Raw genomic sequence first — 27,732 nt, 5'->3', positions numbered from 1 at the left:
TAAGAGGGCGTTTGTCCTCAAATAGAATCCTTTCCAAATGAAAGGGTTCGACTATTTCAAAGAATTTACTGAGAATACCGAACGGTCAAAGACCGTTTCGATAACGAACGTTCCATATCATATGAGAATTTATATTTAAAGTTTCATTTACATCAAATACATTTTCTCAGTATATACTTTCATGCATTCATCTCATCATACAGCTCATATTTCAGTTTAACCAAACCATAAAACATTTCATCATTTCCAAACATCAATTCAGGATCATACTCATATACCCAACATCCAATATCATAAATCATACTTCAAACAACACATAACGCACATGCAGTACAGTAACATCCTAAGAATTAAATCTAATAAGCTTCCCTTACTCGGATCAGTAGTGATTGTTCTAAAATGAGCGGTCTTGGCTTGTCCAAATATGGTTCTATCAACTTTTCTCTTGAGCTCTTCACTAAAACTAAAAGAAACACCAAGAGCTCGGTTTTAAACCCATGCATGCAGATGAAACTGGTTTTGCAGGAAATCCAGAAACGAGCGTCCAAGTGGAAACTTACCAGAACTGGAAGTTGTTCGGTCCAATATGAAGCTCACGGTGCAGGGGACGTTCCTACGGTGCTGAAACGTGAACGGAGCAGAGAATGATAAGTTACAGAAGAGAGAAGGGGTAGGGTTCTAGAGAGAAGAAGGAGAAAAATGGAGGTTGGATTTTCTAAGGAAGATGAAGGTGCACGCAGAGAAGGGAAGAGTGTTTCAGAAAAATTAATTCTCTTCCCAAATCAAACGGTCGGTCCCCCCCTGCGCTGACACCTGGCTTCCAGAGTTGAGTTCAGAACCTTCCAATTTGACACATGGCAGAGAGGGGTCAGGGAATGTGAGTGCGTTTTAATGGCACTGCACACGGGACATGGGTGCATTTATGGAAGCACAGTGGTGACTCAGCACAGTAATAAATGAGACGTGACAGACAAAGATATATTTAAAGATGTTGGTAAAATAAAAATGTTAAATGTTAAATTTTGTAATAATAATAATAATATAAATAATAAAAACAACCCATAATAATAATCCTAATACTAATAACAATAGCCATACAAATAATAATACCAATACTAGTAATAACACTAATACGCTAATATTAATTCAAATAATAATATATAGTGATAAAAACAAAGTAGTAATAATAATAATTATAATAACAATATTAATATTAATAATAATAATAATAATATAATAATAATAATAATAATGATAAATATAATAATAATAATATACAATACTATTAATAGTATTAATAATTCAAAATAATAACTTTTTGTATGATTGAGGATTAGGGTTTGGATTAGAATTAAGGTTAAAGTTATTATTAGTGTTTATAGTTATGATTTATGTTAGGGTTTGAGTTTGGGTTATGGTTAGAGATATGTTTAAGGCTATTCACGGTAAGATTAGGGTTTATAGTTATAGTTTATGATAAGGGTTTATGTTTTAGTGGTAGGGTTATGATGTATGTTTTAGGATTAAGGTTATGGCTAGGGTTAGGATTAATGTTTAAGGGTTGGTTAGGGTTATGCGGTAGGGCTAGGGTTTATGTTTTGGGGTTATGGTCACAGTTTGAGTCAAGGTTGGGTTATGATTAAAGTTATGGTTATTGTAAGTTGTATGGTTAGGATTAGAGTTATAGTTACAATTATGGTCAATGTTTAAGTTTAAGGGTTAGGGTTTATGATTATGTTTAGGTTTATTGTTAGTGTTAGGGTTAGGGTTTATGTGTTAGTAGTAGGGTTACAATTATGGATATGAATCATGGTTTATGGTTAAGGTTCTGATTAGGTTTAAGGTTATATTTGACTTTGTTCACTTGAATAAATTTAGGGGAGAGTGATTGAATATATTTGAGAGATTTGAAGGTAAATTTTGTTGTTATTTATTTGAGTGGATAAAGTGATTTGGAAGTAAAATTTGTGAGAATTAGTGTAAGATTTGATTGATGTAACAAATTAAAAAAATTTACTTCCAAATTCACTCTTACTTACCTCCAAATCCACTAAACAACAAAAAATTTATCTTCAAATTCTCTCAAATCCATTCAATCACTCTCTCCCATATACATTTAAGTGAACAAAGTGTTAGAGTTAGAGTTGGATTAATGTATGATTATGGTTTGAGGTTGGGTTAGGGTTACGATTGGTTTTGAGGTTTAGGATTATGGTTAGGGATAGGTTAGGATTAGGGTTACATCCTCGTTTAGGTTTTATGAGAAGAGTTAGGGTTACTAGTATAACTACGTTTAGGGTTAGGGTATGTGTTTGGGTTAGGGCTTGAGTTTGGGTTAAGACTAGGATTAAAGTTAGGAGAGAGTTGCTCCCTCCACCACCACCAACCGCTCCCTGCACCTCCCCATACCTTATTTGCCCTTCTATAAAACGGATGTCAACATCCGTTTCACCTTCAACGGATGTTGACATCCGTAACATCCATTTACATATTTTATATTTTAGTTTATTATTTTTATTTTAAAAAAAAACTTCAACGGATGTGGCCACATCCGTTTAATAGAATTTTAAAAAAAATTTTATTTATTATTTAAATAATAATATATAAATTAAAATAATAATAATTATTTTATTAAATAAAATAAAATTAATTTATAAATAATTAAATAATAATTTTTAAAAAATTAAATAATATTTATTTATTAATTTAAAATATAAAAAATTAAAAAACTAAAAACAAAAAAAAGGCAACGGATGTTGCCACGGATGTGGCGACATCCGTTTTCATATATTTATAAAAGAAATTTAATTATTATTTAAATAATAATACATAAATTAAAATTAATAATAATTATTTTATTAAATAAAATAAAATTAATTTATAAATAATTAAATAATAATTTTAAAATAATTAAATTATATTTGTATATTAATTTAAAATAAAAAAGATAAAAAAGTTAAACTAAAAAACAAAAATGCAACGGATGTCGCCACATCCGTTAACGGATGTGGCACATTCGTTTTAATATATTTATAATAAATTTTTTAATTATTATTTAAATAATAATACATAAATTAAAATTAATAATTATTATTTTATTAAATAAAATAAAATTAATTTATAAATAATTAAGTAATAATTTTAAAATAATTAAATAATATTTATATATTAATTTAAAACAAAAAAAATAAAATAACTAAAAGCTAAAAAACAAAAAAAGGTAACGGATGTGGCACGTCCGTTGAAGAATTTTTTCTTCAACGGATGTTGACATCCGTTGAAGAAAAGAGGTGGGGTGTAGGATATTTTAAAATATAAAAGATAATTTTGGAATTTTAGAAAAATGTGGTGGTGGAGGGAGCAAAGTGGGGTGGTGTAGGAAGTAACCCTCAAGTTAGGATTTATGGTTAGGTTCATGGTTTTTTTTGGATGAAATGAACCATGGACTTTCTTGCAAAGAATGTCGTAGGGCTAAATGAGTTTGGGCTTGTTGTTGAAAGCTGGCCCGAATAAATTACCAACGTTCATAGTTACATTGTTTACTTGTCTCTTAAGCGTTGTTGACATTGGTATAAAGAATAAACTAACCACTATCGTTATTGTCAGATCGCATTCCAATTTATAGTTACTTTTTCCGCAATCTTGATTTCACATCACCTAACAAATTTGGCATCATAATTATTCAATTTACTTCCACTTTTGGTTGTTTTGGTGCACATTTATCAATTTCTCAGTTTCACTCCAAAGAATTACTCATTTACATGCTTGGATTGTTTTCTTTTCCCTTCATTTTCAGAAACGCTTGGGTTGCAATTGAAATCTTCTGAGCAATCCTTGTTCTTATCGTGGCCACAATAGACATGGTACGAAGGATTCAATTCAATTCGTGCTTATTCAAAATTCATAATTTTGCGGCGTTGTCAATTTTTGATTCCCAATTGAAAATGATTGTTGTCATTGTTCTGTATGGAAAAGGTTTATCACTCTAGTTTTGTGAATGAAGATGGGGTGAGTAGAGCTTGTGGGTGTCCTCTTCTTCCTCTCAAGAGCCATATCAAGGGACCTGCTCCTGTTTCAGATCAAGGTTTTTCTATTGTTTTTTGTTCTGTTGTGCTTTTTGTGGTTTCTGGGATTGGGATATGCTTTGACAGTGATGTGTGGTACAGATACAACTGATATCGTGGATGAAGCCATCACCTTCTTTCGAGCCAATGTGTTCTTCAGAAACTTTGACATCAAGAGCCCTGCCGATAAGCTTCTCATATACTTGACTTTTTACATCAACATCGCTCTCAAAAGGCTTGAAGGTTGCAGAACCTTGGCTGAAGGAACCAAAGCAATCATCAACTTGGGTCTCGAAAAGGTTCCTGTCCCTGGAGAGTCTGGCTTTCCATTTCCGGGCCTTTTCCCCCTTCCTCAATCACACGACGAAGCAGGTGAATCTTGTCATTACTATTCCTTCACCTTGATGTTCTTATAAGTAGACGCATAAGCTTAGCTTAATCATAGCACTTAATTCTCTATGTATTTAATCGGTGTCCGCCTCCCAGGTTTTATTGAGAAGTATCTATTGATTCCTTCGCCATTGCCCTCAGGAAAATAGTCAATAAAAATGTATTTGAGTTGTTCCTTAATCATTTTATTTTTCAATCGATTGCTTACCCAAGATTTGACACCATTTTCACATTTGCTGGCTAAGTTCACTTTAGACTCACATGACCAAATGAGTGTGTCTGTGCCTCAATGTGGGGCTGGCATTTGTTTTGAAGACAAGAAATTGTATCAGAGCTTAATCTTTGTGAATTTTTAGCACACACCCAACAAAGAAAGTCTAGTCTTTGGCAAATAATGAACTATTCGAGTATCTTCCTTCATTTGTTAGAAGTTTTCTGAAAGTAGGGATGCAGGTATAGCTCTAACCATGAAGCCGGATAGGTATATCTAATATAACTGCCAGAATATACAAACATGGATTGGAGTGATACCAAATGTCCTCAGTGATCTGAAGATATGACTCAAGTCTGGAAAACTATCATTCTGAGAGGTTCATTTCAAACAACTAACTTCACTAGCTATTAAGTGACTTTATTTGGCTGCTGTAATCCAAATTTTGTAGTGTTCAGGTTCACTGCTGCTCAGATTCCAACTAAAAAAAATAGGAAGTATAGGAATACTTTATAAAATAGACTGTAATATGTACTTCCTTGATGTGTAAAAAAATAGTTGGAATGGAAACTTCAGTTCTATTACTTTCTGCACCTATGAGGAAATTTCAGCTTGTATTTATACCAATATATGTAGGTTTTTTATTTCCTTGTATTCTTGAGCCTTTTTAAGAGTCAAGTCAAGCGTCTTTTGCATATTTTTTCAAAGAGCTGATGATCTGTCATTGTTGAAGCTCATTTAATATGAACGTAATTTATGTTTCTCAGTGCAATTGGCATTGCTTTACATGATTGATGGTGAGAACACTGTTATCATATTGGGAATTTAAAATTGCTCATACTAGCTTAGATTGAACTTTTATAAATTGTTGTGTTTACTCTACCTGATGCAGTTGCAATTTACTCAACCTTTTTACACACACGTGTGTGTATGTATTTATTTATATTCATATTCCTGTATTTTAAGCTTTGTGATCTCAACAATGCAGAATTGCTCAAAAACTATTTGAAGCAGATAAGGGAAGAAACAAGTGGGAGGTTATTAAGCGTTGCATACAGACCTAACGGCACTCCAAATAAATGGTGGTTGGCATTTGCAAAGAGGAAATTTATGAATATAATCATTCCTTGAACTGTTGGCGGTCATGCAATTCTTAAACCATTGGTTGTGCTGTGAAAAATACATTTAAAAATACTGTTGATCTGACAATAAAAAAATATAGTGATTAGTGAAAGGCTTGTTGTTAGTTGTCTAGTTTGAAACTTCCATTTTGATTTGGTTATATTCAAACTACTGTTTTCTTGGTAGCACCCATTTTCACATTTTTTTTAGTGGTGGCCTATTCTTTGCCCCTCATATAATGAAGTCAATAATCCTAATACGGTTATGTCCCCAACCTTGTATGTGCAAATGGTGATGACTGCTAGTTGTATTGTCTATTAATTATTGCAAAACTCCTTCAGTCACACCTCAGCTTCACATTATCAGTATAATGAGTGTGCATTATGATAACTGCAACTTTTATTTCAGGTATGTACTAAATGTATTTCAGAGTATCTGTTTCTGGATCTTGTTCTTTTTTTTTTCTTCTTCTTTCCATTGGTAATGCTAGGTATTTCTGTCTATTTAAGAAATTCTTTGAAAAGGTTTTCTTTTAAAATATTTTTATATAAATTTATAAGGATAAAAAGTATATACTTTTTCATCTCCTTGGCTGCAAGTTTTGAATTAAATTATATACATTCCTTTTTAAATTTATGGATCATATTTATAATAAAAAGACCATGGAATGTTAACCTAACATCTCATTTTAATACCATAATAATATTAAACAAAAATATTTCGTTATAAATATTCAAAAGACAATGTATATAGTATATTAGTACACTCTTAAAAGATAAGACTATAGTAATATTGCACATTTATATTTCCAAGCTACTCTACTATGAACCTAACATGGTATCTAATCACCATACTTCTAATTACGGTCAGACCTCAACCGACTTTGAACGTCAGTGAGTGAGATCTTAATCGTTGAAGTATGATTAAGGTTTTAAAACGTAATTCGTTTATAATCTCTTAACGAATAACATCACCATCAGCAACACGAGACAACACCACTATTCACCACCGTGACTATCATGGGGACCACCACAACACCAACACTGGGACCACACCAGATCAGCAGGTGCAACTCAAGATTTGGGAGGTGCAAGGAGAAAACCTCAAATAAGGAAGTTTAAGAACAAAACCTTTAAATCCTTTTTTTTTTAATCTGTATAACTCCTTGGACTTTTAATATCATTATATGCAGTTATGTGTTGTGTGGTTTATGCTTTGTGAGTAAGTTTGCTTTACTCCAATTATTATGGGTCCTTATTTCATAGTTTTCAAATAAAACTGGAATTAGAAAAAAACTTAATAAGTAGTAACATTTTTTTTTACTTAAAAAAGTGAATATATGAATGTAGTTGGTAAAATAAATAAATTGCCTATTAGTTTATTTGAGTAAATTATAATTATTCTGATCATTATGAAAACGTTTAATATCTTATTTTATAACCTTTTAATTTATAAAATTACAAACTACTTTATCTAGTTCATTTAATTTAATTTGTAACTTTTTTAATTGTCATATTATTGTAATTTAAATTTTTTATTCATTTTTTCTATTCTTAAATCTTTTACATATTATTACTTATTTCTAATTTTATATAGATAAAAAATTCTAAAAGAATAAATAATTAATACTCATAAAATAAACTAAATAAAAAAAATTACTAGTCCAAATAAAAAAATTCATAATAAAAAGTTGTATAAAAATTTAATTATTTTAAAAAATATAAAAACAATTACATAATCTTATTTTTCAAAAAGGTAAAAATTTTATTTGCATAACAGCATTATGTAATTATATATGTTTATACCGTATCATAAATAGTTTAATTAAATACTGCTAATAAACTAATTTATTGACTCCAAACTTGTAAATTAATATTTTAGTAATAATAATTAGTTACAAGCTAACTTATAAATTAGTTTTGGTAAACATATTCCATATATAATTATCAATGACAAACATTTTTAGTAGAGTGTGTGTGGTGTTAAATTTTTTCGTCAGTAAAAACTTCATAAAAAAATTGGTCGTGTTCATTTAATAAAGTAAAATAGAAGAATACGTATAAGAGATTTGTGTATGATCTATCAAACACTATTCACACAACCTATTTATCATAATTATGATTATGAGTGATTGTTTGATCAATAATATTCAGTTATTATTTAATAGTGTTTGTTGTTATGAAAAAAATATTTAACTAATTTAAAAGTGAGTTGCTCAAATAATATTTGATTAAGTTCAAAGTAATTTATTAAAAAAACGTTTTGTTAAGTAAAAATAATTTTTTAAAAGAATATTTTATTAAGTTAAAAATAACTTACAAAAATAATATTTAACAATATGAAAACATGTTATGACAATTAATGTTGAACTTGTAACTCGTGGAAGTTTCTGCGGGCACATGAAAACCCTTGCAAAAATGGGCCCAGGCCCAAAGGTGCACAAGATCCAAAGCCTTGATTCAAAGTGAAGGAAATTGTTATAGCCAATTCCAAAAAAAAAGGGATGTGGCGTGGAAGTAACGAAATTAGGAGTGGCAATAGAAAATAGCAATAGCAATGGCAATAGCAATTTGGTTCACAAAAACCCTAAACGGTAGAGAACGTGGGGTTTACTTTAATCAGTAATCAGATTGGGACCAAACCCTTTGACTTGTCTTCTCTCAGCTTCAGCTTCATACTGTTTCTGCAATGGAGCTTCAGATTCCAATTCACACCGTTCTCCAAATGCCTTCTCTTCTCGAAGCTGTGGCAGCTGACACTATTCTCGCCGCCGCGCAATCTATGGCTTTGGTATTTCTCTCTCAAAAACCTATCTTTTATTTCCACATCATTTGCCCCTTCAATTTCACCTTTTTTACTGTTTTTCTTACTATATTAATACTTGAATAAGCATTTTCAGAAATAGGGTTCAGCTGTTTCACTGATTTGCATGCTTGGAATTCCCTTCTTAGTTAGGTCAAAGCAGGGTTTCCTTTTTGCATACAAGTGTTTGCCATTAACTGTAGGGATTATCTACCATTATGTTTCATCTAACTGTCTTGAATGTGAGCATATTGTTGGTTCTCCGTTTGTGTTCTACCTCCTGTTTTCAATTTAATGTTGTTTTCCTGTGAGCGACAGGCTTTTGTGCAATATGTTCTGTTTCAGTACTTTCTGTATCTGTACTGCTTGTCATTAGTACGTATGTTATCAGAGGCATTGTTTTTGTTTGTTCAAAGTACAAACTATTGCCATGTCAAAAAGTATGGATTGGGGTTCCAACTAAAGATGTGTGAGTTGGGACAAATAGCGGGACATTTTGCTACTGTGGGATGGGATCTTACATGGCTGATTCCTGCCATTTCTTTGATAGTATCTGCAACCAGTGAAGGCCAATGGGCATCATTGTGCTTCCTTTTCTTAGTTTTTTAGCTAGTATGACATTAAGAAAGTCAGTGTACTGGTCACGAACAGGAATAGTGGGGATTCTTCTAATGCTACAAAACAACCAAATACAATGAAAAAAAAGGAACCAAATTATTTTCCTTAATTCTGCAAAAGAGTACCGTTCACTTATACTCCCCGTTAGTTGTTGTGTCTACCAACACTTCATTTTGTCTTTCTTAGGATTTGAGAGGAGATAAACTGCTGAAAAGCTGCAAGTTATATTTGAAATATGTAATTTTAGAATTTTTCGTCATTGTTTCTTTATTGAATATCTAAAAAAACTTATAGCAAGTGTCTGCACATATGTCATGGGTTTAGTTGGTTTCAGAACTATTCTTGGTATGTATCCTTTATTGTATGGAATTCAGTAGTTATTTTTAATTTACTTTTGTTTATTTTCCTTTCAGATTGGATATCTGGTGACCAATGGCACTAATCCAGTGTCACCAAATTTGATTCCCACGGGTGGAAGGTAAGAATAAGCTGAAGCACCTCAATAATGTAGAAAACTTTACTTTCTCGTTTACGTATCTCCTAACGTTAAGGACGTATCTACCTCATTTCAAATAGTTACTGATTATCATGTCTGTTTTATATCCTGGTCAGGTTTCCATTGGACGACCTTTTTGGTAGCAAACATGCTTATCTAGAAAACAAAAATGACAGTGGAACTGATGATGATGAGGATGACGAGGAGGATGAAGAAGGACATGAGGAGGATGACGATGAAGCGGACGACGAAGATTTCTCTGGTGAAGAAGTTGATGAAGAAGGGGATCCTGAAGACGATCCTGAGGCTAATGGTGGAGGAAGTGATGATGGGGACGAGGATGATGATGATGACAATGGTGATGATGAAGATGACGATGGGGAAGACGAAGATGATGATGAGGAAGAGGAGGAGGAGGAGGAAACTCCCCAGCCACCTTCTAAGAAGAGAAAGTGAGAAAGTGAGAAATAATGTTAGTAGGAAATTGTCTCCAGGGAATATGCATTTGAGTCGAGTCTAGTGATTAGGACAGATGAATTAGCAACGTTCTTGAGTAGACTTATCTTGCTTTAGTAATATGTCAACTATGATTATCATTATATTAATATTTCCCATTGTTTCCAAGACTTTACCTTCTTCCAACCAGTTTTCATCTTTTGGCGCTACCAAAACTGTTTTTTTTTTATATAACTACGAATTGCAATTCTATCTTGGATCATCTGTTTGGTTTCTCCATTCGATATGGTCTCAGTAGCAGACTTGTGAATCCAGAAAAAAACTCTCATTTATAATCTTTTAACCAAACATGTTTCAGAATAGAATTTCAATTCTATGTTGAGCTTTTGGTATTCTCTCTTTCTCAGGTCTTCAAAATACACTTATGGACATTGAGTTTGATGTTTAAAAATATATTAATTCTTTTTAATATACATTTTAATATATCAACATCATTGTGTTTTAAGACTCAGGTCATCACTAAAAACTCACCTGAGGATTTGGATTCGAATAGAATATGTTTTCATAGTATAATTCGTATTGTATAGGATGCTTAGTAGATATCTGTCTTTTGTTTTCTTATGTAATTTTTTTTTTCAAAAGAGAACTGTAGTAATTTTTTTTTTCAAAAGAGAACTGTAGTAATTTGAGCTTATGGTTCATGAATAGAATCCTAGTTAATTTGACTGAAGAGATGATAGCTGCTTTTTTATTTTATTTTTCCTAAATTAGGTCATTTGTTCTAATCACGTACTTGCTGGTATTCATCATTTGGTACATGATTCTGCCCCTGTATCCCGTTCTTGAGTATAAATGCCTGGGATGTTTATAATTGTAACTATTTACTGGCAAACTTAATTTGCTTATGATGGGAAATGCAGGTGGCTTTGTTCATTGTGTTCAATAAAGTCATTTTATTACAAATTCAATGTACGTATGCTTTAAAAATAAACACAATGGAATATTAAAGGAAAATGGTATTAAAACTGAAACAAGAAATAAATGATCATATTGTGTAACCAACAATACAACACATTTATTGTTAGAGTTAGAATATTTTATTTTAATACCAATATCTCCACTTACAACCCTCTAATCCCCATGTATTTGTTTATCAAAGTTAAGTGGAATTATTAATTGGAATATTTTCACTAATTGTTTCCCCAATGTTCTGCCATGGAGGTCATAACTAGTAGGAATCTTTCATCATAGTAGACAAGTTTTAACACTGGAAAACAAAGTCATACAAGAGTATATAATTTAATAACCAACTATTGTAGCCCATAAAGTTCTTGAAACACTTTTTCATATAAAAAAAACTTTGAAAGCACTATGTTATGATTTATATACTCAAGTCTAACCAACTTGTGTGTAATTAGACTCTTCCATGGAAGTCTCCTTTTGTTTCCTGGTACCTTCCTTGTCTTGTAATGAGATTAAAATTGTTAGTTGGATTTTCTTTTGGGATGAAAATATTTTAACAATTATTTTATATGATTATATTATTAGAGACAACTCTTACACCTATATGATCAAATGCAATTTAACTTGTTTCTATCATAAAATGGCAACATTAAATTGAGACTCGGTCAAAATTTATCTAATTTGTTGAAGTATCTATTATTTAGAAAAACATGAATTACTTTCTTTTATGTAACTACCACCTGTATCATATACTCAGCAATTAAAGAAAAAAGGGGTGAAATTTATCTTTTAATATTTAAATAATAGAATATTGTGCAGACCTGCACAAAGAGAAGGACAAATTAAAACAGTTGAGAGTTTTCAATTGTGATTTTTTAAATTTATAAACAAATATTAACAAGGCAAACTATTTTGAAAGTTTTACTTTAGAACTGTTAGACATTAACAAAATAATAATAAAAAACGATTGATTATTAAAATGACTGTAATTAACAGAGTTGTAGAAATAAAGCCTTTAAAGTGTTTTTATTTGAAAGGATGGAAAGGAATGGTGAATAAGTAGAAATGAGTAATGTTATTTTTAATTCTGCAGAGAGAAATGGAATTTTTGTAGTGTAATTTGAAAATAGAAAATGTATAACAGAAATATCGATAAGAATTATTTAGATTGTTACAAAAATAGAAAGGAAACTGTATAAAAGAATAACAGAAGAGAAGTAGGGAAGAAGAGTAGGCAGAAAGGAGTGAGCAGAAGGTGAAATAGGGAGTGGAGTATCGGCCCCCACACAGACAGGAAAGGAACCTCATCAATCTCAATGCGTTACAACAATCTCATCCGTTCATTCTCCCATCCATGAATCTTATGCCCTTCAAACTTAGGGTTACAGCATTATCAACGCCATGTCCCCCAAGATCAACGTTCAGATTTCTCCCCAGCCCTGTCCCCACTTGGCCGAGTTCCGCCGCACCTCCACCAAGCCATTTCTTGCTCTCCATAGCTGCCTCCGGATCAAGCCTCCCGGTGGCCGTGCGGCTCTCCGCCGTGATCCCGACGAGGTCCCCCGCTGCGGCGCCTGCGGCGCCTGCGGCCTCTCCTCCCCCTCCCGCCTATATGCCTGTGTCACCTGCGCCGCCGTCTCCTGCCACTCTACCTCCAACGCCGAATCCTCCCATGCCGCCGTTCACGCCGCCTCAATGCCGCCTGGCCACCAGATTGCCGTCGACGTCGACCGCGCCGAGCTCTTCTGCTGCGCGTGCCGCGACCAGGTCTACGATCGCGACTTCGACGCCGCCGTGGTGATCGCCCAGATCGCCGCGTCAACTCTTGGAGCCGATCCTCCGCCGGCGATCCCCTCGTCTCATCCTGAGAATCTCCGGAAGAAACGGCGAGTGGATTACCGGCCCTGGGCGCCGGATCTGCGCGAGCGCGCTCTGATCGGGAGCTGCTCTGCCCCGATCGCCAGCGACGCTCCCGATCCTTCGCAGGATTTGCCGCGCGGTTTGCGCGGACTGAACAATTTGGGAAATACGTGCTTCATGAACTCGGTGTTGCAAGCGCTGCTTCACACGCCGCCGTTGCGGAATTACTTTTTGAGCGATAGGCATAATCGGTTTTTCTGCCAGAAAAGGAACAACGGTGACGGAGACGGTGGTGCTGCTGGGAAGAGAAATGGCGGCAATAATGGGAACAAGAATGCGCGAATATGCTTAGCTTGCGATATGGATGCTATGTTCTCTGCTGTGTTTTCTGGAGATCGCGTTCCCTACAGCCCCGCTAAGTTTTTGTACAGGTGCGTATGGTGGTGGCGTATAAACTGTGAATGAATAGAACTAGTCATGTTTTTTTTAAATCTTTATTTAGGATTTAAGTTTCTTTTACGTCAATTTGTTATAGAAAGTTTAACTGTTTGACTGGTTCTTGATGTAATGTTTCAGTTGGTGGCAGCACGCAGCCAACCTTGCCAGTTATGAACAACAAGATGCGCATGAGTTCTTCATTTCCATGCTTGATGGCATCCATGAGAAGGTGGAGAAGGGTCGGCGTAAGCCAGATAGTGAAGGTAATGTGTTCTGACTGTGACACCCATTTATTATTCTCTTCACCATTACGAAGTGCTTGCTACTGTTATGCTATTTTTTTGTTCGGAAAGAGGGGTTTTTTTGTATAAAGCCACTTATTCTAGTATCTCGTGGGATATTCAATTCAAGCGTAATATCAAAATAAAATTAAAACATGTGAGCAATGTTGACCATTCTGAACTATGTGCTACTAGAATCTCAGCTGGTTTGTTTTGGTTTATACAACAAATCATTTTGTGGATGATATCAAGTCTACCAGCCCTGCCTTGCTTGCTGAACACTGTTTTGTAGTGTTTGTCTAACTCTTGTGGAAGCTGTGGTCTCTGTGTTGTTTTCTCTCATATTTAACACGTGTAATTTAGTTGTGGCTCATAGGGCTAGGGTATTGTAACTGTATCTCTTAAAAAATAATATGGGGAATATTGTAACACCAATCTTTTTTTCCTCTTATTTCCATCAGAGAGTCTTCTTTAACATGTTTACCTTCTTTGATCCCATTTTATGGAAAAAAAATATTATGGTTAAGTTGTGATGAGTGAAGATGTTGATCCCTATGCTATTAAGCACTAGCATTAGATGCTGTAAGAACTAAGAAGTCAATCTGTTACCTTTTTTCAACTTGTGACAAGTTGGTGAATTCGCTCAGATTAATTATAGTTGAAACCAAACGGATTATAGAAGACTATCAATAGAGCACCTTTGTCTTGCTATCTTCAATGTCTTTGACATTTTTTTAATTTCATAGTAATTCAAAATACTATTTAAGATAACGGAGTTATCATAATATTTAACTGCAGGGTGAGGGTTTAGGTATCTTGCTTGTTGCCCTAAGAGTTGACAATTGCTCAAACATTTAGGGCTAATTTTCAACCACAACCTGCTGTCGTGATGGATTTAGCTGCTACGTTCCTGTGAGTCCGTGTAAGTCAATTTCTGCTTAGCCTATTCGTTTCATCATACAGGAGATTCTAGACCAAATGATGTTAATGTTAACTCCACCTTTTTACCTTGTTTAGGCTATAGTTCCAAAGCTTGTCCTATCCTGGAGAGAAGGTTGCATTAGTTTTCAGGCCATCAAAAGTGTCAGATCTCTGAGTTCTTTGAAAGCTGAGCTAAGATTTTAGCCTCGAAAGATGTGGTTCTTTCTCTTTTGGAGTGTTAGTCCCACTGGAAACACTCATTTTCTTTCCTCTGTCTTCCGCTGGCATTCCTTTGTTTCAATTCAAGACCATTTCCTTATTCTCTCGATTAGAGCCAGTCAAATTTAGTGGGTTGGCTGTTCAAGAATCAATTATTTTTTAAGATAATGTGTTTTTGTTCTGACTCCTGTGCTCTGGAGGACCTAGGGATAATACTAGGTATTGTTCTGGAGTTAACTGTAACGTGCAAAGTTCTCCCATACATAATATTTAGAGGCTATTAGATGTTAAATTACTTTGGACCACTAGACAGAGTTTTGGCATGCTTGGCTTGTAAAATTCTGACGGCTGTAAAATTTCAGTTCCAGTAAGTCGTGGTTGCCAAGCTTGACAGTAATCACTTTATTCTGTATTCTGTCTTTTATTTTCTGTATTTCTAAAATGTTAGGAAAAAATGTAAATCCAGTTTACAAAATTTCCCAGTAATTTAAATTGCAAAGAAAATGAATTGTTTTTTTTGTTCATTTCCAGAAGTCTAATTTTACCCCAGGATAATGGTTGTACAATTCGGAACCCTTTTGGCAATTTCATTCAGCATTTGAACACCTAAGTTCTACTATCACCTTAGTACAAGGATCTTGATTGCTACCTTTGTTTACTGAAATGTACAAGATCTTCATTGTAAGATCTGCTCTTAAACTGGCGTCATTTTATTAAGCATCTTTGTATGACAACATTTTCACTGATATTTCAGGCAATGGTGACTGCTGCATTGCTCATAAAGTATTCTCTGGTATTCTGCGATCAGATGTTACATGTATGGCCTGTGGTTTCACATCAACTACTTACGACCCATGCATAGACATCTCACTGGACTTGGAACCGAATCAAGGGGTTTCTAATAAAATGGCTACTGCAACGTCAAATCATTCTTGCAATGGTGAGGCTGATTGCATGAATTCAAGCCAATACTGTGGAACATCTACCTTGACTGGATGCTTGAAGAGATTCACGAGAGCAGAGAGATTGGGAGCTGACCAAAAATTTTTCTGCCGGCAGTGTCAGGTGAGGCAAGAAACACTCAAACAGATGTCAATAAGGAAACTTCCCCTTGTTTCATGCTTTCATATAAAAAGATTTGAGCATTCTTCAACAAGAAAGATGTCCAGGAAAGTGGATCGCTACCTACAGTTCCCATTTTCACTGGACATGTCACCGTATCTCTCGTCAACAATTTTAAGGAGTCGATTTGGGAACAGGATCTTTCCTTTTGATGGGGATGAGCCTGATGCTTCAGATGAGTTGTGTTCAGAGTTTGAGTTGTTTGCCGTTGTCACGCACACTGGTAAACTAGATGCTGGCCATTATGTTACTTATCTGCGATTAAGCAATCGATGGTACAAGTGTGATGATGCTTGGATTACTCAAGTTGATGAGAACATTGTCAGGGCTGCACAGTGTTACATGATGTTCTATGTACAGAAGATGCTTTACTATAAAGCAACTGATAAACAGGTCGCCTCATGATTCGAATAAGAGAAGCTCCAAATCATTGATATGCCATGGTTAATATCAATTTTCATTCCAATGATATGCCATGACTCATACATGAGGAAACAAGCAAAGGAAAATATATTGCATTCACATCACAACTAGCGAATATGTCATTTTCAGAGATTAATTTATAGTTTCAAGTTGGAGCTAGAAACCAGCCAGAATTTTTAAGGCACTCCAACTTTTTGGAAACTCTAAAATTGTTTATGCTCTTTCTTCCCGTGCTTTGAAAATCAGTGGTTGGAGGGCTTTGCAGTTGTTCCTTCATCAGGAAAAATTAAATACTCGTTAAAACTGGACCTATGCCACCATGATACGGATGGATATTAGAGGTTATGGATAAATAAGAACTACAATTACGAAATCTTCAAATGCTTATTGGTTGCCGGAGTTTAAGCTTGAGGGCATGCTTTGATTGGTTGATAAAGATAGAATCCAGCCCCTTTGTTTCCGGATGAATTTAATAACTAGACTGAATTGTCTGGTTACTCCTCAAATACAACAAACCGGTTGTGTAATTGAGTCAAATAAATCTTGAAACTTGAAGAAAAAGTAGTCAAAAAATTCATTTATATTAGTTGTAATAGATCAATAAATAAGCACTTAATATAACATGTTTTTATTTTTTTATGAAAGGTAAAAATAACTCAAAATACTTTTTATTTTTTATTCTACTTGTAAACTTGTCATTAATTAATTGAAGCATTGATTTGATTATAAAATATTTTATTTGAACTTTTTAGTAATCGAATATGTTCTCCAGAATGGTGTAAGAATAGACAGAGAAAGAAAAAAAAAATAAAGAAAGAAAAATGAGATTGTTTGAATGAAAGAAAAAGGGTAGTAGAAATGATATTAAATAAAAATGAATTTGAATTAAAATTAAAATTTTTAAATAATATTCAAATTGGTTAATACCATTTTATAAATAATCTGGATTTAAAGAATATATTAAGTTTATTATAGTTCTATACTTTTTTGTTATTATTTAATAACATTGTTCAATAAACTATGTTTAATAATAATAAACAATATTTTTTAGTAAACTAAAATTATTATTAATAATAATAAAAACTTCTTATTATAGTTCAATGCTTTTATATAATTTTAATTTGTTTTGTTGATAATTATTTTATTATAATCCAAATTACCAACAATATATTAATATTTGATTAAGCTTAATTTTCTCCTAATACAAAATAAAAAAATTAGAGTGATCAAAGTCTTTGAAATCAATATAAATTAACAGGGAATAAACATATTAATTATTTTGATAATGTTATTAGAAGTTCCTATACTAAAATGCTTTTATGTATATTTTTTATAATATTTAATTTTGTTTCAATACATTTAATGAAAGAGGAATAGATATTTATATTGGTCTGGACTCTTGAGCGATGAATGACCCAACAAATTTCTATACTAACTTTATAATATGTTTTTATATAGACTAACTTTACTTAAAGTTGTTTAAATAAATGTGAATGAGATCAATTATTTTATTCTTGATGAACTGTATGTATTGATAGATGAACTGTGTAGTTAAATATTAATCAGGTTTCTAGTTTGAATTTTTCAAATTAAAATAAGTATAATCTAAGTACTACAGGAAAGAAAAATGTTTTAAATTAAAGAAATATTTGTTTGGTTTAATTGGAATTAAATATTTTATTTATACTGTTTGTATTACTTCTTTCAAGTGATCATATATCAGTAAAGTAATTACACTCAAGCAAGAAGTTTGTAAAAAAATAAGTTTACCGTAAAATTTAATTGAAGACAATTAAATAACATACTAAGAAGATTAAATAACATTTAATTAAAAAATATGATATTAAGAGTAATAAAACAATCCATTTATCTATAATTTATTTTAAACTCATTTAAACAATTAAGATTTTACAACGATTATTTGGTTTTTCATTAACACATAAACATTAAAGAAGTATGAGATAATTTGATAATAAAAAATAATAAAATTTAATTTTGGAAAGATAAAAATAAATTCAAAACTATTGGTCGCGACCACCGTTGAGAATGCATGCGGTGAAGTGGTTGGTGGTGCGCACCTCATTATATTTTGGCCTCTTTCAGTGCCGCCACTTTTTGTTGCCATCTTCAACTTAAAATCAAAAGTAAAATAAATAAATAAATAAATAAAATAAGGAAATAAGAGATGAGGTGAGCGACTTCTCAATCTGTCTTACTCTTATCTCCAAATCTCCATTTTCTTCTTCCCTTCTCATTCACTCACACACCACTTTCCAATTCTCTCTAATTAGGGTTTTCTCGTGCCCTTTCTTTCTTCACTCATTTTCCCCCCACCAACTTTCTTTCCTCTTTTCTTCTACCAGAATGAGACAATCTGATTGACCTAATGATTTGACCACGTCGATTCGACTCTTTTCGCGGCCAAACATTGATTCTTTGGATCTCAGTATATCCTCGAGCTTCGCGTTTCGTGTTATCCTCCCTTGTGTTTGATGTCCAAATATCAAAGTGAGCGCCTCCATTAATCTAACCTTTTTTTTTTCTCTTTTCATTCCATTTCTTTATTCTTCTCAGCATTATTTTATTTTATTTTTCTCTGTTGAATTTTAATGATTGCTGCAATTCGCTTGGTGATCTCTGTTTCATAGGTTTACACGTTATTTATCCTCTGACACGATTTCCTCGTTTGCACCGATTTTGTGTATGGAGTGTTTTCTGATCTTAGTTTCACCGACACTGATTGTCTTAAGCTTTTTCTTATAAAGGGTTTTATGTTTTCAAGATTGACCGGCAGTTGGCTAGACACTCTTTGTTCATATGCTTATTGATTGAATCCTTTAGCTGACGAAAATCGAATCGAGGATCCCCTGTTATGAAATTTTATGCTTTGTTGATTGCATGTGATGGATATTTTGACTGATGTTTATGATATGTTCTGCGGTGTTGTTTTCACTTTAAGAAGAACCAAGATATCTCTTTGGCTTACTGTTTCGAATTATCATTTTCTAGTTACTTTATGGAATTCTGTTTTCTTATGTTGCAGTAGGATGAAAGGTGTTAGAGATTGGGTTTTCTCTCAAATTCTGTCCAAATCAGTGGTCTCGCCTTCATCATTATCAGGTGGCAATAGTTTTTACGCTGAAGAGCACCGGATTCAGAATGAAAATTTTAATGAGCAAGGTACAACCCTGATATTACTGTTTGTGACTTCAAGTGGAGTCATTGAAAATGCACATAATTTTATTTCATTTTATAATGAAAATGCACGTAGTTAATTTCTCACAAGATGTGTTCATAACGGAATTCTCCTCCTCCTAGAACGGTGGCTGGTGAAAGAAGACGATAATAGCAGGGAACTCGTTTTGTTCTGTTATTCCGTGCATGTTAAGCTCAGCAGATATGTAGTTATCTAGTAAAAAGCTACACCTTAAAATTGTATAGTGTTGTATTCACATCTTCCAGTGCCACCCTTAGATTAGTATTAGGTTTCACAATTCTTAGAACCAGTAGGGGACAATATGACATGGTTCACCACCACATACATATAGAGTAGCTGTGGAGATTATGCTTCTATTGATAATAGAGTTAGCCTTTACGGTATAATAATTCATAGGTAGAAATATACTTTCTATGCGAGAAGGCTACGGTTCGTCTTCAAACTCAAGAATTTGAGCTAGGTAAATAACCATTCTAACATTGAATAATGAGTTTGGACACATTAAGGGTGTGTTTGGGATAACTTCGAAAATTAGATTATTTCAATAATGAATTATATATAATCAATTATTGTTATAACCAATTATAATCGAAATTATTTGTTTTTGGTAAGTTTTCTGAAGAATGATATTTAAGATAATTAATTTTGTGCGGATACAACAGAAACAATCATCCTTTTCAAAGTAAATTATGAGAAGGGGGTAGTTGTTGAGAAACTTGAGGGGTTTTTTATCGGCAAATGGGGAGACTTAGGAGTAATTTCGAGATAGCAAGTTTGAGGTGAAAAAGAAACTGTTGAAAAATAATCATAATCTAAAAATGTTTGGATACATAAAAGTATTTTTTTTTTCTTTTTTTTTTTTTTAAAAAAAGCTTTTGTAAATTTAAACAAATTTTTCAAGGAAACACAATAATTCTCAAACAGTTTTATTTTTTTCCCAACTAAAACAGCTGAAATCAACAATTCAAGCTATCCCAAGCATGCCCAAATATTATTTTTAAAGATCGAACAGTTTTTGGAACAAAAAATTGTTTGTGATTTTATGTTTCGGAGAGTAGCTAAAATTTGTAGAAAGAAAATGAAAAATAAGCTGTTTTTATGAATCTTAAAATTTGTAGTGTATGATTATTTTCCAGCAAAAGCACCAAAATGGTGTAATTTTAACTTCAAAATTACAAAAATGGTGTAATTTTGAAGTCATGCCTTCTTGGTTTGACTTCAATTAAAATTAAGAAAAAAGTTATAATGAATTATAGTTGTACTAAACTGACAATTTCAATTTATATCAAAATACATGAAATTCATATTAAGTTGGCACAACTTCAATTAAAATTAAAAAAAATTACAACGAATTGAAGTCATACCAGTCTTATCAAGCTAGCACGATTTCTTCAAAACGAAATTGTACAAAGTTAACACGACTTCAAAATTACATCATTTTGGTAATATTGAAGTCTTTTAGTTTCATACATACTCATTTAATGTAAAATCAGATTTTTGTTGTACCAAACGATATTAGTTATATCTTATAACCATTTTCCAACAATTATAAAATAAAATCGATTCTTGAAATAAATATATTATTTTTTGCAGTTATTCCAATCTCACCCATCTGGGAGGTTTGGTTGAAAGAATTATGGAATTAGACCAAAATTTCTTGTTCATAACACTAACACAGTCCTCTGCCCACAGCACGGGATCTAATCCTTCAAACCAACATCAACAATGAACAAATACTCACAAAACTTATTTTATGTGTCACATAATCCCTCAGAAATCTGCCACAAAACTGATTTAATAAATACACACATAACGGTCATACAGCACAGGAGTTATTAAACAAACAATAACTGTCCTAGGAAATTGCAGACGTGATCAATTTACCGATTTTTTACTGTTAGTTCTTTGATGCTAGGAGAAATAGGAGATGTCTTCTTCATATCTAGTCCAGGGAACAAGTAAAATTTAAAGAGTATGTTTTCCTACAGTTATAGGAATGCAAGATTATATGTTTGGATGTTGATATGTGTTTTATTTTGTACAATTCTGTGGTTTAGGATGATTTAAGTGGGTGATATTCTGTGCGTAATATCATTTCTAAACCAATATTTGCACCAAATATGATTTTTGTGAATATAATGTCTATTATCAGTACAGTTTAGATAGAACTGAGGCATATGCGTTTTTACTAGGTTCAGATCACTCGGCTAGTTCAGTATCATCATCCATTCCTTCTGACTCATCAAATTCTTCAAATGGTGATCAGAGCAATCGTCACAGTTCCTCCTTGCAGCTAGTTTCAGATACAGAAGTTGATCACTATCAAGATAACACTAATAGAAGACGGAAGGATACTTTAGCCAAGGTTGAGGATCTCCAGGTTAAATTCTTCAGATTGCTACAGCGCCTTGGCCATTCACAAGAAAATCTTTTGGTCGCAAAGGTTCTCTATCGGATGCACCTGGCAACTTTGATTCGTATCAAGGAATCAGATCTGAAAAGAGTTAACCACAGTAGCATTAGAGCCCGAGAAATAGCAAGTGAACAGGAAGCTATTGGCATGCCTCAATTGGATTTCTCTTGCCGAATACTTGTCCTTGGTAAATCAGGAGTCGGTAAAAGTGCTACCATAAATTCTATATTTGGTCAAGCAAAAACCACTACAGGCGCATTTCAACCAGCTACTAATCGCATCCAAGAAGTTGTGGGCAATGTCAATGGTCTTAACATAACATTTATTGATACCCCTGGTTTTCTGCCTTCCTCGACTAATAATATGAAGACAAATAGGAGGATCATGCTTTCTATAAGGAGATTTATAAGAAAGTCCCCTCCAGATATTGTTTTGTACTTTGAACGGCTTGATTTTATCAATGCTGGTTATGTTGACTTCCCACTCTTGAAACTTGTAACCGAAGTGTTTGGCAGTGCGATTTGGTTCAACACCATCGTAGTTATGACTCATTCTTCCTCTGCCATTCCGGAAGGACCTGATGGGTATACTATGAATTATGAGTCATATATTTCTCACTGTACTAATATAATACAGCAGCATATACAGCAGGCAGTGTTTGATTCTAGGCTTGAAAACCCTGTACTTTTGGTTGAGAACCATTCTCAATGCCCAAAAAATATTATGGGAGAGAAAATTCTCCCAAATGGTCAAGTTTGGAGATCTCAACTCTTGTTCTTTTGCATTTGTACCAAAGTTCTGGGCGATGTAAATTCTCTTCTCAAGTTTCAGAACAGTGTAGAACTAGGACCATCAAGCAGTACCCGAATTCCTTCTATGCCCCATCTCCTTTCGTCTCTCCTACGCCATCACCCTATATCCAATTTAAGTGGCACTGATGATGAAATTGAGGAAATATTACTCTATGATAACGAAGACGATGAAAATGATCAACTTCCACCCATACGAGTGTTGACGAAATCTCAGTTTGAAATGTTGTCTGAGCCGTTGAAAAAAGATTATCTGGATGAAATGGATTACAGGGAAACCCTTTTCTTAAAGAAACAGTTGAAAGAAGACTACCGTAAGCGCAAAGAGAAACTACTCTCAACAGAGCAGAAGTTTTTGAACAGTGATAACCCGGATGATCAACAGGCACCTCCTGAGCCTGTTTTGCTACCGGATATGGCTGTTCCTCCATGTTTTGACTCAGACTGCCATGGCCATAGATATCGTTGCCTTGTTTCTGACGACCAATGGCTTGTGAGGCCTGTTCTTGATCCCCAAGGATGGGATCACGATGCGGGCTTTGATGGTATAAACTTGGAGACAACTACAGAAATAAAGAAGAATGTATATGCTTCAGTCGTGGGACAGATGAATAAGAACAAGCAGGATTTCAGTATTCAATCTGAGTGTGCTGCAGCTTATGTTGATCCATGGGGCCCTACTTATTCTATGGGTGTTGATGTTCAGTCCACGGGTAAAGATTTTATGTGTACTGTTCGTAGCAACACAAAGTTGAAAAACATAAAGCACAATATTGCCGACTGTGGTGTTTCTTTAACATCTTTTGCAAAGAGGTACTATGTCGGTGCAAAACTTGAGGATACTGTGTTTGTTGGGAAGAGATTAAAACTTGTCTTGAATGCTGGGCGCATGGAGGGTGCAGGACAAATGGCATATGGTGGGAGTTTTGAAGCTAATTTACGAGGGGAGGATTATCCGGTAAGAAATGACAATGTAAGCTTGACAATGACAGTCCTCTCTTTCAACAAGGAAATGGTGTTGAGTGGAAGCTTACAATCGGAGTTCAGGTTATCTAGAACCTCACGAGCATCTATAAGTGGTAATCTAAATAGTCGTAAAATGGGGCAAGTATGTATAAAGATAAGTAGCTCTGACCATTTACAAATTGCCTCGGTTGCAATTTTCTCAATTTTGAAATTCCTGTCACGTAGAAAGCCAACTAGGAACGTGGTGAAGGAAGTGACGGACTGAAAAGTTTGCTCTGGTTGTTGACTTTCTAATACCAATATTTTTTTGTTCAAAGAAGACAGGAAAGCAGTGAGGCATTCTACATGTCAAACGTAGAGATGAGCCCTTTTCTACTGGAAAAGAAGACCAAAAGTTAGAATTTGTTTTCTACTCTTTTTCTTAAGAGGCTAGCTGAAATTTTCTTTTCGTGATACTTTCGATGCCCGTTTTTGGAAATCTCTTTAGGTAAGGCTGGCTGGCATCTTGAACGGGTTTCTATCTGTAGATTCTTGATTAATAATCAGCACCAGGGAGTTTCGAGGATTGTTTATATTCATTTCTAGAAAAAATAAGTCACAACAACTGTACAGTAAAACACAGAAAATGTCTGTCTTTTTCTTTTAATTTATGTTATTTGTTGAAGTACTAGTGAGTTAGACACGATGATTGCGGAGCTGTTGTTCAATAAGAGTTTTTGCAACGAGTAGAATGTTAACAAAGTTCTTCTGGGTATATATATGTTAATGATAATGAAGGTAGCTGCTGATGATCAACTTGTTTTAGTTTGAGATTTGCATTGATTGCAGCTATTTGTTGCCGAATAAGCTGTGTATGTTTTGCCTACGCTTATTTTTACTTTTCACCAAATGAACATGTCGGCCATTTTATGGGATATTTCTTAATCTCGGTCTAAGAGGGGACTAATTATTTTTATTTTTTAAAATTAATAACACGAATATTTTATCTTATACAAGTAAGTTAGATAAAATGTGCGTGTAATCTTGTCGGACTTGAGAGCTGCCTAGCTTTTGGTAGGTGTCTCGTCGAAGAAATTGAAACGAAAGAAAAAGAAGAGTTAAAAGTTCAGCAAGAAAGGAAAAAAGAAACCCTTTTATTTAGCATGCCACAGTGAATGCAAGCACATGCATTGACCATCCCTCAAGAATACATAATAAAGCCTTCATTAATTCATTTCAAAAATTGAATCATAATGGCCACTACCATCACATGCACAACATTATTCATTGCATATACAATCACCATCCACTCATTATTGTGTAAGGTTGGTCCTTGCTTACTTGCTCCATATTATGTTTATTGCCAAAGCTACCATTTTGTTTGCATTAACCCATTTATCTTGAAGACAACCCTAAAAGCTTTCATACACATATTTGGACCTTACCAATATTTCAACTACAATCTCTGGTTATATTTGATGTACTTATTCGTATACATACTATATATTAGTTATGTAATGTGTCTAGAAAATTCAATAAGCTAATTTATTATTATTTTTAAATTTTTCATTGAGTGTTATTTCCTCCTCATCTTTAAACCCAAAGTGACAAAGAGGTCCCCTGCATGTGCATAACTCACTCCCTCTCCAAATTTGCCTCCTTTCCCGTTTTTATTATCATGCACGATATTTCACAAATCAAAAACTAGTATTGTGATTTTTGAGAACAAACCCAGTTAAAGACCTTTGTTATGGTTGAATTTAATTTTCCTCAACACTGACATTTCAAAATCTAGAAAGATGTCATAAAGAGGTTATTATCATGATTTTGTGAAAGTCTTCTCTAAACAAACTTCAAACTATTGGACGCCAAAGATCAAGTGGCTGAGGTATTTAAGAAAAAAAAAAGGCATTCCTGTATCCCTACAAATTATCATATTCTCATTTTATCCTTCATTAAAAAAATATTAAAACCCCTAAAATAGGTTAGTTAATAATATGTTTTTCAATACCTCGTTCTCATTATAACTTTCATAAGTTACATTATTAAAATTACATTTTAAATAAAAAAAATTAAAAGGACAAGCCATTTTATTTAGAGTATTTAAAATAATTCACAGTAAAATATGGTAATTAAATATAATATTCAGGAAGAAAATTGAACTCCAGATATTCTTGAAAGAATTTTAATTACTTAAAATGAATTTAAAATCTTACAAACAATAAATACTTTTATCTTCTCTCTTCTTTCTCAAATATAAAATAAGTTTGAAACAAACAATATAAGACAGAATATTTAAATATTTGCATTTAAGTATGAAATAATCGAGTTTAATTTTAATCAATTATTGATATACATTGTCAATGAACTGAAAATCATCATAAGTATTGTTTCGATAGATATTTTCAAGACTAAGAGACTAACCTTCTGACGTGTCTTTCTTGCTTCCGAACGTCTGGATCGCCTACCTGTCTGGACCGCTCGGTCATCTTCAATCTCCTGCTGCTGACCGTTTGATATTAGTGTGAACCGACGGTCTCCTTCTTGACGGGGAGGATGTACCTGTAAAAAGCACTCTGACGCTCAAGTTAGGCGTATTGTTGAGGAGCTTTAGCTCTTTAATCAAATACTCAGTGAATGGTTGACACTATTTGAGTATTTGAGAGTATTGGAAAATAAATCAAGTGTAAGTAAAACATAAGTGTAACGTACCTGGTTTTTGGCCCTGTCAATGTATTTATAACTGTTTCACAGATCAAATAAAAACGACATTACCTGGAGATTTGGTTACCCAAAAACGGTTTTATCAATATCTTCAACCAAATATTTTGGATTTGGTGTATCAAATATCTTTAACCACATATCTTTAATTATTTCAGGGTGTTGCTCCCTCCACCACCCCAAGTGCTCCTGCACATCCTCACTATTTTCTTTTATTCCAAAAATACTTTACACTTCCCCACTATTTTCTTTTATTCCAAAAATACCCTACATCTCCCCATTATATTCAACAATATTTTTCTTTCTCTCTCCACATTAATGTAGCATTCACATGGCTCAAATTTAAACTTGTGATATATTGCAAAAATTTATTTACACTTTCCCTTAAATAAGTTTGATTCAATCTTATTTTCACTATTCAATATTTTTTTTCTTCAAATTACTTAATAAATGGTAAAATTTTGTTCTAAGTTTCTAGAAAAATGTTTATATATATGTGTTTTTTTTTACATTTAATATCTATAATTTTTAGCATTATATTATGTTTTAACTTACCGACATGTTTGACTCAAATAACTTGAATAAAGTATTTAATTTATTAGATAAATAATATAAAAATATTATTAAATACTTAAAATATAAAAGAAAAGTTATTTGTTAAAGATTTGGAATTTATTTAGTTATTTCGTCATTATAAAGTTAGTATATAATAATAATAATATATTATTTACTATTAATATTATTATGTTTATTATTTTGTATTTGCATCTAACTTTTAAGTTTATAAAATGGAAGTGGTAGAAGTACTAATATTGTTCAGGATAGTAAGGAGGTGTAGGGTATTTTTGGAATAAAAGAAAATAGTGAGGAGGTGTAGAGTATTTTGGAATAAAAGAAAATAGTGGGGAGGTGCAGAAGCACTTGTGGTTGTGGTGGTGGAAGGAGCAACACCCATTATTTTAGGCAGTTGCTCCCTCCACCACCACCCAATGCTCTCTGCACCACCCCATACCAATTTTACCCTTCTCTAAAACGGATGCCAACATCCGTTTCACCTTCAACAGATGTTGACATCCGTCCGTTTACATATTTTATATTTTAATTTATTGTTTTTATTTTAAAAAAAAATCTTCAACGGATGTGGCAACATCCGTTAACAAATTGCCACATCCGTTTTAATAAAAAATTTAAAATTATTTTGATTATTATTTAAATAATAATATATAAATTAAATTAATTAT

The 27,732-nt window shown here is 33.1% G+C and overlaps 4 protein-coding genes across 7 annotated transcripts; all 4 read left to right on the top strand.

The window, feature by feature from the left end:
* Window positions 1–3,580: 3,580 nt before the first annotated feature.
* LOC108333514 (actin-related protein 2/3 complex subunit 3) lies at window positions 3,581–5,899 on the top strand. 2 transcript variants are annotated; one of them, XR_008246447.1, is made up of 5 exons: window positions 3,581–3,863; window positions 3,976–4,084; window positions 4,167–4,436; window positions 4,908–5,044; window positions 5,654–5,789. XR_008246447.1 is itself a non-coding variant. In XM_017568983.2 (4 exons), exons 1-4 carry the CDS (start codon window positions 3,861–3,863, stop codon window positions 5,794–5,796), a joined length of 525 nt encoding a protein of 174 aa, XP_017424472.1. In that variant the 5' UTR covers window positions 3,584–3,860; the 3' UTR covers window positions 5,797–5,899. The 2 variants fall into 2 exon arrangements, 1 of the variants encoding a protein (XP_017424472.1); XM_017568983.2 differs by lacking the exon at window positions 4,908–5,044 and having other exon boundaries at window positions 3,584–3,863; window positions 5,654–5,899.
* Window positions 5,900–8,299: 2,400 nt separating this feature from the next.
* On the top strand, window positions 8,300–10,327 carry LOC108335533 (uncharacterized). Its single transcript, XM_017571573.2, has 3 exons — window positions 8,300–8,577; window positions 9,621–9,685; window positions 9,820–10,327. The coding sequence occupies exons 1-3, from the start codon at window positions 8,476–8,478 to the stop codon at window positions 10,157–10,159; spliced, it is 507 nt and encodes a 168-aa protein (XP_017427062.1). The 5' UTR covers window positions 8,300–8,475; the 3' UTR covers window positions 10,160–10,327.
* Window positions 10,328–12,314: 1,987 nt separating this feature from the next.
* Window positions 12,315–16,650, top strand: LOC108319331 (ubiquitin C-terminal hydrolase 22). Its single transcript, XM_017550437.2, has 3 exons — window positions 12,315–13,413; window positions 13,559–13,683; window positions 15,596–16,650. Exons 1-3 carry the CDS (start codon window positions 12,524–12,526, stop codon window positions 16,366–16,368), a joined length of 1,788 nt encoding a protein of 595 aa, XP_017405926.1. The 5' UTR covers window positions 12,315–12,523; the 3' UTR covers window positions 16,369–16,650.
* Window positions 16,651–18,564: 1,914 nt separating this feature from the next.
* LOC108347251 (translocase of chloroplast 90, chloroplastic) lies at window positions 18,565–24,594 on the top strand. Of its 3 annotated transcripts, none has more exons than XM_017586434.2 (3): window positions 18,565–18,894; window positions 19,430–19,566; window positions 21,802–24,594. In XM_017586434.2, exons 2-3 carry the CDS (start codon window positions 19,434–19,436, stop codon window positions 24,054–24,056), a joined length of 2,388 nt encoding a protein of 795 aa, XP_017441923.1. In that variant the 5' UTR covers window positions 18,565–18,894; window positions 19,430–19,433; the 3' UTR covers window positions 24,057–24,594. The 3 variants fall into 3 exon arrangements, with proteins under 3 accessions (XP_017441923.1, XP_017441915.1, XP_017441907.1); XM_017586426.2 differs by having other exon boundaries at window positions 18,566–18,894; window positions 19,433–19,566; window positions 21,796–24,594; XM_017586418.2 differs by having other exon boundaries at window positions 18,566–18,894; window positions 21,796–24,594.
* The last annotated feature ends 3,138 nt before the right edge of the window (window positions 24,595–27,732 follow it).

The sequence above is a fragment of the Vigna angularis genome, chromosome 1 (assembly GCF_016808095.1).
Source record: "Vigna angularis cultivar LongXiaoDou No.4 chromosome 1, ASM1680809v1, whole genome shotgun sequence".
Taxonomy (NCBI): domain Eukaryota; kingdom Viridiplantae; phylum Streptophyta; class Magnoliopsida; order Fabales; family Fabaceae; genus Vigna; species Vigna angularis.
Note: the sequence above shows the minus strand (reverse complement) of the source record. Positions and strands in the feature narration are given on the sequence as shown.

Coding starts and splice junctions, on each gene's coding strand:
- LOC108319331 (XM_017550437.2), top strand. CDS start 12,524: ATGTCCCCCAAGATCAACGTTCAGATTTCTCCCCAGCCCTGTCCCCAC. Junction 13,414..13,558: donor CCCGCTAAGTTTTTGTACAG/GTGCGTATGGTG, acceptor GTAATGTTTCAG/TTGGTGGCAGCACGCAGCCA. Junction 13,684..15,595: donor GCGTAAGCCAGATAGTGAAG/GTAATGTGTTCT, acceptor CTGATATTTCAG/GCAATGGTGACTGCTGCATT.
- LOC108347251 (XM_017586426.2), top strand. CDS start 19,434: ATGAAAGGTGTTAGAGATTGGGTTTTCTCTCAAATTCTGTCCAAATCA. Junction 19,567..21,795: donor TGAAAATTTTAATGAGCAAG/GTACAACCCTGA, acceptor CGTTTTTACTAG/GTTCAGATCACTCGGCTAGT.
- LOC108335533 (XM_017571573.2), top strand. CDS start 8,476: ATGGAGCTTCAGATTCCAATTCACACCGTTCTCCAAATGCCTTCTCTT. Junction 8,578..9,620: donor CCGCGCAATCTATGGCTTTG/GTATTTCTCTCT, acceptor TTTTCCTTTCAG/ATTGGATATCTGGTGACCAA. Junction 9,686..9,819: donor TTGATTCCCACGGGTGGAAG/GTAAGAATAAGC, acceptor TATCCTGGTCAG/GTTTCCATTGGACGACCTTT.
- LOC108333514 (XM_017568983.2), top strand. Junction 4,085..4,166: donor TGCTCCTGTTTCAGATCAAG/GTTTTTCTATTG, acceptor TGTGTGGTACAG/ATACAACTGATATCGTGGAT. Junction 4,437..5,653: donor TCAATCACACGACGAAGCAG/GTGAATCTTGTC, acceptor TCAACAATGCAG/AATTGCTCAAAAACTATTTG.